We start from the raw sequence: 15,569 nt of genomic DNA on the forward strand, positions 1-15,569 counted from the left end.
CAGTGCGTGTGTGTATATTGTGTGTGTTTGGGAGGGGGCAGCTAGTTCATCACACACACACACAAAAAAGTAAGGAGACGCTGTGATCAGTCCACCAAATTATACAGGAGCTGAAATCACAGAGCTGCATGTAGTTATTTTACACATTCTGTATGTTATATGTGTGGCTGTGTGGGCTGTCTGAGGCTTGGTTCTCTCTTCACTCGTTTCCAGGGGGGGATTTTAATTCTGGGGTCATATAGCACGCTGTGATAGTTTTACGATGAATGTGGTGGTGATTACAGGTTCACATGTCTTCGTGTCTGTGTGTCTTGTTTATTCTCTCCACACAGTACCCGTCCCAACCCCGGCACCGACCAAGCCTCCCACCACCACGCCGCTGCCCACAATCCCCGCTGCCAAGGAAGGTGAGAGCTGGTTTTTTATATCGTTATGATTATTGATTGTTTTCCGTCAATTTCCTGTCACTGATGTTTGGATTTTCTGAGGCGTTCAGTCTGTCAGTTTCATCATATTTGCGTCACGCTGGCTGATATTTGCAGCATCAAATCTCTTCTGTTTTTGGCACGTTTCAGGAATACACACCATTGGTAGACATTACCAAAGTACATTTACTCTACTTCTAATTATTTTATATTGCTTTATACTTCTTCTACACTACATTGTGGCTGCGGAGCAGAACAAATCCGAGTGTTTTACAAACTTGCAACCAGATCCTGAATAAAATTGGCTTTCAGAACCTATACCTATTTGTATTTCACTGGAGTACAACCACAATAATACTATCAGTGCAAATGTGACTGAAGACTAAAGATGTGAAGGAGAATATTTCAATACTATAAATGATGACTTCATTAACACAGTGCTGTAGCTTGTTCAGCAAGCCCACATAAAAGTCGAGCCATAAAAGCTGCAGAATCATAAAATACTATATTCATTTGCCAGACAAATTAGTTTTCCTCTTAATTTCTTTAATTTACTTTTTTCTGCTGATTGAAACCACAGTGACTTTATTTTCTTACTGACACAGCAACTAAGTTTAGTTCGATGTCTGCCCACATTTCCTGTTATATAAATCAAAATGTGACATGTTTCTTGTTGAAGCTAAGCATTTGAGGTGTGTGCATGTGTGAGGACGACAGTGTAGTGTCAGTCTACACTGACACTACAAGCAGAGTAAGTAAGCTTTAAGTGCTGTCCTCCCACACACTGATGTATCTGAAACAGGCTCAAAGATGTCTAAATATGGTGAAGAAAGGACCAACAATTTTCACTTCCAATTATCACACACACACACACACACACACACACACACACACACACACACACACACACACACACACACACAAACACACACACAGATGACATATAATTACAGAGATAAATCTTCAACAGAAGGGTAATTTAAAATAAATGTCATAAAAGTGAACTTGGTTAGTTTTGGATCTGTTACAGCAGTTCTCATCTCCTCAAACATGTAATTCACATTCTTCACATATCTGTCACCACAGAATCAACTGCATAGTTTTATTTAGTTTAAAATAAAACATCATCAGCTAAAGAACAGAAACCTACGTGTTACTGATGTTCCCCTCAGATTGTCCTTTTCAAATTAATACACTTAAAAGTCCATGTCTAACTGACCAAAGCACTTCATCTCAAGCCACATAACAGAGCACCCAGACCAGATCCAGCATGAAACACTAATCCCTAACCCAGATAAAGACCACACTTATGTTCTAATTACCACCCCATATCTTTAATTAACACTGAAATAACAATCATAAGCAATTCACTTAGAATCTGTAATTTCCTCTCTGACACACACACATCAAACTGGTTTCATTGAAGGGAGGCATTCCTCAAAGAACAAAGAACAATACTGATCATTTCAGTATTTCAAAGTGTCACTTATTCTTATTTTCTGTTGCTGGAGGGGAGATATTTGTCTTTTTCCAGCTGTGAGCAGCTCAAATCAAAGTCCAGTGAATCTAGTCAGCATGGTGATGCATTTATTTAAGTACTTTTGAGTGAAAATGTTTTCTGGTCTCAAAACCTTGCTAGCATTTCTCTGAAGATAGACACAATCATGAAGTGGATTTATTTGTAGTATAAAACATGTAATTATGTAATAAAAACATTAGTATTAATTCACAACCTCTCCTTCTTTTCTTTATATCCACTTTTTCTTTTCATAACATGCTGTCTCACCTCGTCTTTTTCAAATTCACCAGCAAATGTGGAGTTATGAGGTTTCACCATGATTTCAGAGTTACACTGGCTGAAGTTAACTAACTTACAACTAACATAAATCAATATTAGCACGTCTCCCCTCAGAAAACTTGATTAATGTGAGCATCAGGGTGGACTGTTGTGTAAAAGAAAGTCAGTTTGTTTTTTTATGTTTGTGGGTTATTAAGGAAACAAAAAAGCAGATGACAGAATGAAAGTTGTGTGCAGATCAATCCGGCCCCAGCTGACCCTTAAACGAGACTTTATTAGAGTCGAGAAGGAAGTTGATTGGAATTATTGGTAAACAGCCACAGAGGCAACTTTGTGTTTTGAATTTAATGAGTTTAACACATTTTCAATTGTTTGCATGTCGAGACCTCTTCAGATCCAATCGGTCACTCAAAAGCTGATTTTCTCTTAGTCCTGAGTCGCCTTCCATCAAAATAAAGTCAAGGTTTGTTTATTGACGCAGTGATAAAACAGAGATGAAAGTTCTGAAACTAGTCAAACAAAGATGAGAAGCAAATAAAGCAGATAAATAAAGTGTATATGCCACTTTAGATCACCGTCCAGTGAGCACATAGAAAACAAGAACAATATTACCTATTTGCTTTATGAAAGTATTTCTCTGCAGTTTAAATGACTGTCTCTTCAATTCTGAACAATCCAGTCAATGTGTACTGTAGCACGTGTAACAGTCAAAGAAACTTTCAAATGAAATCAAAATGGTGACGGATTAAAGTGTTTATCCTTCAGTCCATCTCCACCGTTTAATCCCTCTTAAACATAAGTGAGAATATATTCCACTGTGGTCGTATGAACATACACAACAAACAATGTGAGCCTCCGAAAACCTTCAGTGGAGAATATTAGTGAAACATTTCAAATAGGACTCATATCAGCATCATGAGTTAATTAATACCAACAATATTTCCATTAATGAGATTTTTACAACAACCAGAGGGACAAGATGATATGAAGGCAAGAGATCTGTGTATTTAAAGCAGATAAAGCCACTGTCTCCTCCGCTGTCTTCATTGTCCTTCTCGTTTCATTCATCTGCTTCCTCCTTCATCTCACACCTACATTATGTTTCCGTCTGTCCTCCATTATTTTTGTCCTCCTTTTATCTTCTCGTCCTTGTCGAAAACAAAAACAAAAGTGCAAACTTCCTTTGAGGGAGATGGAAATAGAAAATGTAAAAATACAGTTGTGTGATCAGTTTGTTTCAGTCATCCCTCTCCTCAGATTGTGTTGTTCCTCCCCTCGTCCTATGAGTTCTAAAATCCAATAATCTGAATTTACTGCCTAAAAATTTGATTTTGACAGGTCTTAAATATAAATGAATGAAGTTAATTTTTAGTCTCGCTTTGTGTTTTTGGGAATATTTTGTATTGATCATGCTGTAACAACTACAAAACAAAACCAACATGGAACGAATACCAATTTTCCATCATATCCTCCGTATTTTTTTTGCCAGTATGGATTTAAAATAGATCTTACATTACGTACACAATGGTCTTAAAAAGGTCTGAGAATGTCTTCAGTTGAACGCTGTTCATCTTCTTTGTCTCTTTCTTTGTCCAGTCTGTAAGGCAGCCAAAGCGGACCTGGTCTTCCTGGTTGACGGTTCCTGGAGTATCGGTGATGAAAATTTCCTGAAGATCATTCGTTTCTTGTACAGCACCACTGGAGCTCTGGACCGGATCGGCCCTGATGGCACACAGGTACGACGGGTGGGGGGGTGTCTCATTACTCTTCAGCTTTGGTTGAGATCTGTTATTCTAAAGACTTGGTGTCTGGTGGCTGTCCATCCACACGGTTTGATTGACAGGTTATTGACAGGCCGGCTCAGAGCAGAAACACAACAAAAACTAAACAACCAGAGATGGAGACTTAGAACTCTGTTGTCGTTTGGGAGTATTGCAAAAGCTGCACTTTGCCAGATAAATTGTGTTTTTCTGAGGCACAGCACTGTAGCTTTGTCATGCTTACCCCTGTTCTGTATTTCGCTGACTTGCCGTGCACTGCTGTGGCAGGAGGGATGGAGGAAGCAAAGGAAGGAGAGTATCAATGGCAATACACTGATTACTGCAATGCTGGTGTCAGTACTGACTCCCCGCACCTGAGTTAAACAATATTTTCCTTATGTAGATGGTGGAGGCACCCCCACAAAGACCTGTCCAAATGCACACTAACCTCATTTATTTATTTATTGCATGAATTCAATGGATTTATATGATTTTATTTAAGTAAACACAAATAAATGCACAAATACACCCATCTTTTGTTTTCTGCTTAAGGCAACGGTGCCAGGAAAGTAGAGCTTCAACAATAAATAACAAACAAAAAACAAGATGCCAGTCGGCCAGATGTTTTTTTAGATTGAAATTGCTCACTCTAAGAATTTTTATTTAACTTGACTGTGTCCCTTTCCCCTCTAAGACCAACCCTACGTTCTTGCTAAACAGCACAGCGGTAACGGCCATTTTCTATGGGACAGACTAGTGCAAGGGCAGAAACTATGTATGCTTACTGTCGTGGAATTTTTGTCAGTTACTTGCTATAATCAGTATTCCCCTGGTGTCTCCCAAGAGGCTGAAACTGTGTTCAGATTCTTGTGTTAAGTTCTTATGTATATGTTCCTGTGTTGGCTGACAGGTGGCCATCGCCCAGTTCAGTGACGACGCCCGGACTGAGTTCAAACTGAACTCGTACAGCGACAAGCAGCGACTGCTGGACGCCATCAACAAGATCTCCTACAAGGGAGGAAACACCAAGACAGGTGAGGACACAGCAGACAGACTGCTGAGGAAGACAAAAACACAGCATTATGAGGAGAACTGTGAATCGTTCCGATGGAAGAATGGTGGCTGAATTTGTTTTTGCAGTCTGGTGGAGTTTCAGGAAACATGTGGGAGAGATTGAAACCACTGCAACACAGAAACAAGTTCTATGACTGCAGCTGAAAAAAGTCCAGGTGCCCAGAAGAAGTAATCTCTAAATCCAAGAGAGACACCTGTGAGATAAATCCATCTCACATGTGCCCACTCACACGCTCACACACTCACACTCTCACACACTCACACGCTTCCTAATGACATTATCAATACTTATTGAGCAGGAAGTAACCACAATCTGAAAATTAAATCAGTGTGCAAGTGTGTGTTTGTGCTTTGTGTCAATACAGCAGTAAAACATCTGCACTTTCTTTCTCCTGTGAACACGTGTCTTCTGCAGACATTCACGTAAAACACGTTTACATAACATTATGTGCATGTTTGCATTAATACCTACAATCTTTTTTGTGTATAAGTGCATAGAAGCCTATATTCCGTGAGTGTGTGTAATGAGAGGATGTGGGGGTGCAGTGAGAGGTGTAGTCATTAATCAGTGTTTACAAAGCAGCGCAGCCAGTTTCTGCTGCAGGGACGAGACTGCAGAGAACAGATTTGCAACAGCGTCACTGCTGGGGAGGAATTCTCCCACTGCTAATGTCAAACTGTAAAACACTAATCCTCCTTTTCTATCAGGAAGCAGCAGTTTGGGGACTTTAAGAGCACTCAGTCACCTCGTTCTACACACTGCAATTAAGAGACCGTTTCCCAGCGCTCCCACAGGACTGGAGAATATTTGATTACTGAATCTATTTGAAATACCTGGTGCCACTCGGTTCCTTTATTGAAATGTAACAGCCATGCAGCAGCTCTGTGGTCCGTCCTGCATCAAACATCGACTATGGAGTAAACCCTGTCAGCAAAATACAGTCTGCTGCTTTAAAGTGGAGAAACAAATATATATAGTATGATATTGAATGAATATAAACATAGGATTTAATGCCAATCACAAGTCCCCAGTGTCTAAGTGGAAGATTCAAGGTCTTGTTTTGACTGACAAACTACTTAATTACTTGATTATCAAAATTATTCTTAATTCATTTTCCATTTTATACTACAGCCATCTTTACAGTGTAATTCTAGCCACTGTCTTACCCAAAACCATGGCTGCAGTAGCACGATACTCAAGCTACATAACCAGGTCCCGTTATGAGGCTGCAAAAGCATGCATTGCACCAGCAGTTGAAATCTCTATAATTAAAGCCAATTGCAAGGTGGTCTGGTATTAAATACTATGTCAGCCAGTTACATCACTGGTCTCATAGCACTGAAACAGCTGTGCCCATCACAGTTAAACATGATAACAAAAGATCAGGAAACAATAAGCTTTACCTCAGGAAATGTCTGGATGGTTCACAAGTGTGACGACATGAACGCACATCACCACAAACCTGCACTCAAAGACAGATAGAGTATTTATTTACCGTCAGGCGGTCAATAACGATAGAGATAGAAAAATAAAGACATTGATTTGGTGAAACTGTTTTCTATGATTATATCGGGCTGACACTGTTTTAGCAGTAAAATACATCTCACCTCGTACATGGTCACATAGTTTAGTAATGTTAAACAGCAGGATAAAACACGAACATGACAGAACGTTTAAAAGATGCTAAACGGGCATCTCTCTAAACTTTTTGCTGATTCCTGTTATCCAGTCTGCAACATTAAGGAACAGCAGATTTTACTTGCCAACCAAAGCTTACCAACATGCACTTTATCGGTTGTCAAATTCCAGATGTAATTTAAAGACACACAGTGGCCTTAGATGTGAAACTGGTGCAGAATGGCTGTTCGTTGCTCCTGACATCTTAAAAAGGACAAAAAACAGGAGATTCTTTTCATTCATCGTGTTATTCTTTGAAAAAGATTCCAACATTGGCTCCTGTGGTTTTCCCTGCTGTGCCGCTCTGATGCGGCCCTCTCTGATGCTCCTTTACATCAGCATGTTGTTCACCAATTATCACGGCCTGTCATTAAACTAAATGTTACAGTTTCTGAGTTATTATCCTGCTGTGGCATCTAATAATTGATTTGTATGAAACCTGAAATGTCAATAAGGTCTTACTAAACTAACCTCAGGTTTGCAAATGGTTGGTGTCAAATGGAGGACGCTGTTTAACTGGCACCAAATTCAAAAATGTATTTGGTGCCATTGAAATTCTAAAGCCTCAGAGCAAGCATCAGTGTGTGGGGAGGCTTAATCTTCTGGCAAAAATAAAACAGGAAATGTCTAATGTGAGGCAGCATTTGGTTTGAGGCCATTTCTCTCTCCATGTACAGAAAATAGTTGTGTGACGTATGGGGACTATAATATCATATTAATCACTTATTACATCACATTATTGAGTCTTTATTTGCTATATTTTGAATGATGATGCACAATTCTTGTGTTTAAAGCACAGGAGGAAGCACAATTGCAGTGTCAAATATCTCTTAAAGTAATTTGTGAAGAACTAAAGAATGCAAATGAAATGACAGTGAGATCGTCCACAGTGAGAGACATCAGATCAACTATAGGTTTAATGTACTTAACAGATAAGTGATTCGACATATTAAAATATATGTTTCCATACCACCCATCAATACAAACAGTTTCAATATGACTGTTTGATCACATTTAGCAAAATTATTTGATATTTGTCTGAATTGTGCTGCCATTGATTGATGAGTCCGTCTGTCCAATCAGGTCGAGCCATCCAGCACGTGAAGGAAAACATCTTCACAACAGAGGGAGGAGTCAGGCGGGGAATCCCCAATGTCCTCGTTGTCCTCACTGACGGCCGATCTCAGGATGACGTCAACAAGGTTTCCAAGGAGATGCAGATGGAAGGTCAGCTGTGTTTTTTATGGTTTTATGGTTTTACATGACGCTTTAAAAAGTTTGAATGTCGGGATTGGGGAAGAACAGGCTTGTTTGGCTCGCCAGTCATTCTATTATAAATGATGACATGAGGCATCAACAGAAAGAAACAAGTTGGTCAGCTTTCATCATAAACACTCAGTCAACATTATCATGTATGAGTAAAATAACAAAAATCACATACAGTGCACCCCCACCCTTAACATGTATTCATTAAATCTGATGTAAACGTGCTGTTATATGATACTGAACTTCAAGAAGAAAAACATCATTTTTGGCTTTTAGAGTAGTTTTGACTCTGGTTGTTCCCGTGTTGAAGACAAATGTTTTTCCCCCTCTGTTTTCCTGTAAAGGCTACATTGTGTTTGCTATCGGCTTCGCTGATGCTGACTACGGGGAGCTGGTGAGCATCGCCAGTAAACCCAGCGACAGACACGTCTTCTTCGTGGACGACCTGGATGCTTTTAAGAAGATCGAAGAGAAGCTGGTGACCTTTGTGTGTGAGGCCGCCACTGCCAGTGAGTAACCAAACAGTCTGAGGTAGTCAGTTTCAGAGTCTACATGTCATACAGGTAGAGATCTCCTTTTGTCTTTGTTTGTGGGAACATTTTCAGTCCACTTTTGTCTGAAGTGACGTTTCTAAATGACCGTATTGAAAGTCTCTGAATGTGTCTTATTTTTTCTTTCCCAGCTTGTCCATCTGTACCGATGAGCGGAAGCACAACGCCAGGTGAAAGATCGAACATTTTCCTTATTGCAACGAATGTGTCAGGCTTTCAGTATTGATGTATAGAAAACAAGGGAGCATCATAGAGTAAAGTCAAAGAGAAACTGCTCTATATAAATCTATGGTGAACATTGTGGGCTTTTCCATGTGCTCACACAGAATATCTGAGCAGTACAGTGAGTACAAATACCCCAAATACCCTGAGGATGTGGAAGACATTCAGAAGTATCTTAGCTGTATTTCCACAAGCCTTATACAAACAGTACATCTATTTTACTCTCATTTAAATTGCTCATTGTCATTGTGTAATGTTGCTGCTACTAGAACGAGTAGAACCTTGATAGAGGTGAATTCACCAACAACAGCCCCTTACAAGAACCCATTTGAGTCTTGCTCCTCAAATTGCTTTTTGCTGTCAACAACTTGGCACTTAACTGTGCACAACCTAACTAATCTTATGTTAACAAGTTAAAATTCCTTCCATCTGTCATCAGGCTTTCGTATGATGGAGCTGTTTGGGCTGGTGGAGAATCGGTACAGCAGTGTCTCTGGTGTTTCCATGGTACCTGGCACCTTCAATACCTTCCCCTGTTTCCACCTGCACAGCGACGCTTTCCTAGCACAGCCAACCAGGTACACAGACATATTCACATTTGGAACTGTATTGTGTAATGTGTTGTTGCTAACTGCATTATGGGTATAATAGACATCATGTTTTGAAAGTAAGATGAAAGGCCACCAAATGACTTCTATAAATGAGAACAAACTCCAATATCTCCAGCTGATTAGTCTCTTTATCCAGAATCCACACTGTTGGGCATGAATAGAGATCATAACCAAGTTTTTCTGTTCTGACTCACAGGTACATCCATCCTGAAGGGCTGCCCTCTGACTACACCATCACCATGCTGTTCAGACTGCTGCCCAACACTCCAGAGGAGCCCTTCGCCCTCTGGGAGATTCTCAATAAGAACAACGAGCCGCTGGTGGGAGTCATCCTGGACAGTGAGTCAGAGATCTCAGCTGTGGGAGCATCTGTTTTTCCAAAAATCAATACGAACACATTCCAGTTTCTTTGGTGTTTTCGCTTTATTTCTATAATTACGAATCCATCAGAATCATGAACTGAATGTACAAAATACCAGGGAGGCTTAGTGTTGTCATGAAGGAGCAATTCAGGTAAAAGCTGGCCGTTACTGATTACCATCATGAAATCAATACCTATCAAGCAAGACATTCAAATAAATAGACAGCAGGATTGTGTGAGGTTCAAAGGATAAAAGTGTTTGAAACACTTTTCTTTTTGTTGACATGTAGTTTGTGTGTCTTCCTGCAGATGGAGGAAAAACTCTGACGTTCTTCAACAACGATTACAAAGGAGAGTTCCAGACGGTCACCTTCGAAGGGCCCGAAATCAAAAAACTCTTCTACGGCAGCTTCCATAAGGTCCGAATGACTCCTGTCCTGTTTTCTCTGACTGATTCCTGAAATTCTGACTGATCATCTGAGAGTGAAGGATTTATACTTCAGCCTCAGAATGTTTACCAGGATGTTCTGGGACGTGAATAATGCAGAGAGTTTTGATACAAGCTTTTGTTTTGTTCAAGCCGCCATTAGTATGACACAGCTGTGTATTAGGTATAGGCGTATAGGCTCATAAGAACATAAATAATCCCTCTCAGTCATCACTTATGACTCATTAGGAGTGCGTGGCAGTGTCTGTGTCTGCAGAGCCCCTGCAGCCCTCTGCCTTTATGTTCTCATTTTTCTGTGTGGGATGTTTCTGGACTTCAACCTTTGGGCGGTGTCAGAGGTCAGGACTATAGCGGGGTGGGGATAGGTCTATGTGAGACTATAAATGTATAAAGAGCTGCAGTCTGACCAGAGGCTGAGCTACACACAGCAGACAGTGCAGCTTCTGCAGGATTGTGCAGAGGTGTGGAGCTGCTTTAGAACGTAACCACTGTGAAACAATCATAAAATAATGTTTTCTCTCTCTCCCATTCACTGTCTACCTTGTTCTACCGTTGCTGCTCGTTGAGCCGGGTGGGGTCCTGTAGAGTATGCCTTTAAAATATATCCAGTTAAACATCACTACTTAAGTACAGTCTTTAGTTACTGATTGATTCTCTAAATATCTGGCTGACTTAATAATTGATTGGCTGACTGATTAATTAACTGACTAACTTGACGACTGGTTAGATGAGTTACAAACACTGAGTGAGCAACTAAAAGACGTGATGTGTTTTTTGGTTGACTTACTAACCTTTTGTTTTATTGATGGATCTAAACTACTAATTGTCTTCCTCACTCATGTTTCTATTGGTTAGCTTGCTTTTGGTTGATTGGTCCAGTGGTTCATCAATATACCGGTTCATATAGTGGCTCAGTTGTCCCTTCCTCCTTCCTCCTCCTCCCTTCCTCGCACTCATTCTTCCTCTTATCTAAAACCTGGCCGAGCAGTGAGACGGTTGTTGGACTCCTGACAGGCTGACTGTAGTTGAGTCGTGCCCTGAGCCTGAACCTGCTCACAGTCGTGTTGTGTTAGTGTCAGTGTCAGTGTGTCAGTGCTGAGGGACTCGCTGACTGATCTGCAGTCACTTCTGTCTGCTTGCTGTCAGCAGAGCTTATCCTGCTTACCTTTTCGCCTATTGTTCTACTAGCTGTGTGTGTCTTGTGTGTGTGTGTGTGTGTGTGTGTGTGTGTGTGTGTGTGTGTGTGCCACTGCATACATAGTGGATTTTATAATCCTAGAGGACCAGTACCTGCACTGCCTACCTGAAGAGTCTGTGTGACATTTATATTTTATGTGATTATGGACCAGAGGACATCAGTAATTTGATAGTCATCACGCCCAACTTTGGCATTTGTCTAAAACTAAATGTCTAAACTAACTTTAAAAGGTTGAATGGTCCCCTGGTGGGTTACTAAAGTTCAGTTTTTCCCACAACTTTTACGCTTTTCACACTTATTAGATAAACTCTTAAATGTCTCCGGATGTCATATTTCTTTAGTTCCTGAAAAGCTGACATGTTGGAAATGTGACAAAAGTGTAGAAATTTCCTTTAGCAAGGTTTTTAGACTGATATGGCAGTGTCGCTTCACACTCTTCACACTCTCAACAGGATTTATATGACAGTTCCACTGTGCTAATGCAGGTCGGAGGAACTTTTGCAATGCCTGTAAATGTGTGTAGTCAGTATTTACACACGCACACTCACACACAAGCAGGCATGCAGTAGATACAGTAGCACAGTTTGTGATTACAGCTCTCCAGCTGGTATTCCTGATAGAATAAGCCACCATGACTACATTTCATTTAACCTCCAAAGTTTCAGATATTTTTAGCTCAGAACTCAGCTGCAGCCACATTAATGAAAATACTTTCATCTGAACCTTAATGTCATTATAGACCCTGGGCATCCTGACACGGAAATTATAAACTATATTTTTTTCACATTTCGGCAACTTGTGATCACAGTAATTAACCCAAATGCAACCCATTTCCACCAGCCTGCACTTCTGTTGAATACTAGTAATATTTGTGGATCGATGATACACAAGAGTTTATTTTCACACTGGATTGTTTACAGTGTACAACAATGTGTAATCAGATACACTGAAATAATGGCTCCTGTTGTTTCTCAGTGTTCACCTTTAAAATGAGTTAATTCACTCTGAAACGTTCAGTACACCAACATCGGGTTTGTTTCCCAAAGTTCATCTCAGTTTGCATGAAAAATCACTCTGACATTTACAACAAATATCACAGGAGCAGTGAACTTAAACTCAACTGACAGCCCAAACACACAATCGACCCCCACAGCACATAATGACACAAATCCTGTACCGAATACTGCCGCGTCCTTACCTAATACTAATAATAATACTAATCGAATCCCTACTGCCAATATTAACATAGCATATGTGATGAGGATGCTATGTCAGAGCTGTGGAGTTAACAATGAACAGGAAACAGCTAAACAGAGTCTACTACCACTACTGCTACTACTGCTACTGCTGCTGCTGCTGCTGCTAATGATAATAATAATAGTGATGGTAGTAGTAATAGGAATGACCCTATTTGTATAACACTTGTCATATATAGCATTGAGCTTAAAGTGTTTAACCCCTACAGAATTATAACTCTAATCCTTTAAACACACTTCTACTCTAACTACTCTTATTAATTCTGCTATAAATGAAACTTTATTTCAATTCTCTTCATAAATATATAAAACATATATTTTCTATGGCTGGCTAAATGAATATCTTATATAAACTGTACAGAAAGTTGTAAATCACCTGAATATAAAAAGTGTGAAACTGTTTGAAAAGATAAAACTGATGTAAACTCCAACAGAACATTAACCAAAGGAGACATTAAACTGTCAAAGTAAAATCTTCTCTGACACATTGATTACTGCCATGGAAAGGAGCATGGAGGTTATTAGTAGTCTGCATCCGGCTGTTTGTCGAACTGTAGAACTTTGTAGACTATAATCATCTGTGGATGCTGAACAGTAAAACTGCAAACACGCTCTTGGCTCCAGAATCAATGCACGGCTAAGAATAAAATGCTGTATACGTTCTCTCTGATGGTCTCGCCAGAACTCCAAAAACAGTTTCACTTTTAGTGTTAAGAAAAAAGGAAATGAATGTGTGTAGTTTCTGACAGTGCCAGCTGGGGTCATGCTTATATGTCACAACTCCACTTTCGAAATGTAGAATGAAAATTACAGAGCAGAGTTTTTAGGTTTATGGCCTGTTTTTCTTAGAGCTGTGTGTGTGTATGGTTTGCATTATGAATGTCCTCTTTGCCAGGACAAACATGGAGCCTTTTAATGAGATAATTTACAATGTTGTGAATCTTAATTGTAGCCTATAGAGAATGGAGATTTAAATAAAAGAGAAAAGCACATACAGACAACCCAAGACATTCCCAAAAAAGTAAGATGACACAGCTTAGCTTCTTTGTTTCTCTCATTTCCTGTAAATACAGCAGCTGCCCAGGAAATGAGAAAGAGAATAATTTACTTGCTTTTACAAACTTTTCTTATTTCCTGTCAAACAAAGGTATCCTTACAGAGGAAGGTTAATAGGGTTCAGATGTGTGTGTGTGTGTGTGTGTGTGTGTGTGTGTGTGTGTGTGTGTGTGTGTGCCAGCGTGAAGCCAAAAGAGTCAGTAGCTGCAGCTCTGCCATACTTACAGGAGGGGAGGGTTAATGGTGTTGAGGAGCCACTCAGCACAGACAGGCAGCGTTTCATCCGCCTCACAGTTGAGCACTCGACTGTCCATGATGGTGACAGTAGCTCCTGTATGTGTTATTATAAATAGCAGTGTCGCTCAGGGAGGTAATTTTAGTTTCGTTTCCACGTGTTCTCCTGATTTCTGTCCCAGTACAAGTCCTTCTGCGGGTTGTGGAGCTAGAAATGTGCTCTGTTGTAACACTGTGAAGGTGTTCATTTTAACACGGCTCGTAATTTGATATTGGAAGTAAAATCAGGTTACATTTCTCACACACACACACACACACACACACGCAGCACTTTGTGTTATATTTGTTTTTTATTCATTCAAGATGAAACTGTTTGCCGTTCAAATGGTTGTATTTATTTCATCATCATATATTTATCAGTCTTGAAAAATCTGATTTACTTTAAACTTTATTTGTATGCCATAATTAAACCTACTTTACTAGCTGCTGTAGCAGTCAACTGGAATCACATATACAAAATAAATGTGCTGCATTTTAAAATTCACTTGTTAAAACATTATTTAACAGTTGAAAACAAGCAGATAAGATGTTTGGAGTTTAGTTAGTTTGCTTTTAAGTATGTTTTGTTTTATATCAAATTGCTGTTAATTAGTGTGTGTTGCTGTTGATGAATAAAGTAATGTAAAGCGGACGGTAAGCCATTATCAGCCTCTCTACCTTCTATTGTCTGTTTACCTTTTGAGTCTTTTGGATTTGGAAGGAAATCTGCTTTACTTTTTAGCACCACACAGGAAGAGGGCGCTGTTCTGCAGCAGATTGATCTAAAACCTTCTAAAGGCTGCAGATGTGTGAAAGAGTAAAATACGGATCCTCTTCAGAGGCCTGTGTCTATAAAATATTAAAACTACTGTCTTCATATGGCTTATTTCAACTAGCAGGCAAATGATCTATAATGAAGAAAACATGATGAACTGTCCAACTCTCAGGTCGACTTAAGTGATTTATTAATTTATTGTTTCCGTTGTTTGAATCACTGCAAACAAGTTCCAAGAAGTGATTGTGTGATTGGATGTTTTCTCTCACGCAGCTCCACATTGCAATCAGCAAGACGAGCGCCAAAGTGGTGATCGACTGCAAGATGGTGGCCGAGAAAAACATCAACGCAGCGGGAAACATCTCCATAGACGGACTGGAAGTTCTGGGCAGGATGGTCCGCTCCAGAGGGAACAAGGACAACTCTGCACCGGTGAGGATGGCACACACACACACACACATACAGTATATCTCACACACACACACACAGGCATTACAGGACCAGTGTGCTTTTAGAGAAACTACAGTAAAAGAAAAGAAAAGCACACACTATTATTCACATAACACTAAAAAACAGTAAAGGCAACAAAATGTTCAGTTACTAAATGTTTACTTGTTAGTGTGACAGGTGCCTATTTATAAAAATATCCCTGCTGAGAAACAACCAAATTCAAATGATTCACATGATTCACAGCGTCTTAGTTTTCAAAAAGCTGACTGTAATTTCCCAAATGTTAGGAATAGGAATAATCAAAACAACTAAATGTTGATTGTGATCAATAACCAATGTTAAGCAAGTTTCAAGTCTCTGTAAGTTG

The 15,569-nt window shown here is 39.7% G+C and overlaps 1 protein-coding gene across 5 annotated transcripts in view; it reads left to right on the plus strand.

Moving 5' to 3' along the window:
* Positions 1-15,569, plus strand: part of LOC127357398 (collagen alpha-1(XIV) chain) — a 179,159-nt gene that overhangs the window by 94,803 nt on the left and 68,787 nt on the right. For all 5 annotated transcript variants that reach the window (XM_051389573.1, XM_051389574.1, XM_051389578.1 and 2 more), the window contains 10 exons: positions 333-407; positions 3,820-3,959; positions 4,894-5,017; positions 7,819-7,962; positions 8,346-8,510; positions 8,684-8,722; positions 9,214-9,352; positions 9,582-9,724; positions 10,056-10,165; positions 15,026-15,184. In XM_051389573.1, the coding sequence (XP_051245533.1) occupies positions 333-407; positions 3,820-3,959; positions 4,894-5,017; positions 7,819-7,962; positions 8,346-8,510; positions 8,684-8,722; positions 9,214-9,352; positions 9,582-9,724; positions 10,056-10,165; positions 15,026-15,184 (1,238 nt within the window). The remainder of the gene's footprint in view (positions 1-332; positions 408-3,819; positions 3,960-4,893; positions 5,018-7,818; positions 7,963-8,345; positions 8,511-8,683; positions 8,723-9,213; positions 9,353-9,581; positions 9,725-10,055; positions 10,166-15,025; positions 15,185-15,569) is intronic.

This window comes from Dicentrarchus labrax, unplaced genomic scaffold (assembly GCF_905237075.1).
Source record: "Dicentrarchus labrax unplaced genomic scaffold, dlabrax2021, whole genome shotgun sequence".
Classification (NCBI taxonomy): Eukaryota; Metazoa; Chordata; class Actinopteri; family Moronidae; genus Dicentrarchus; species Dicentrarchus labrax.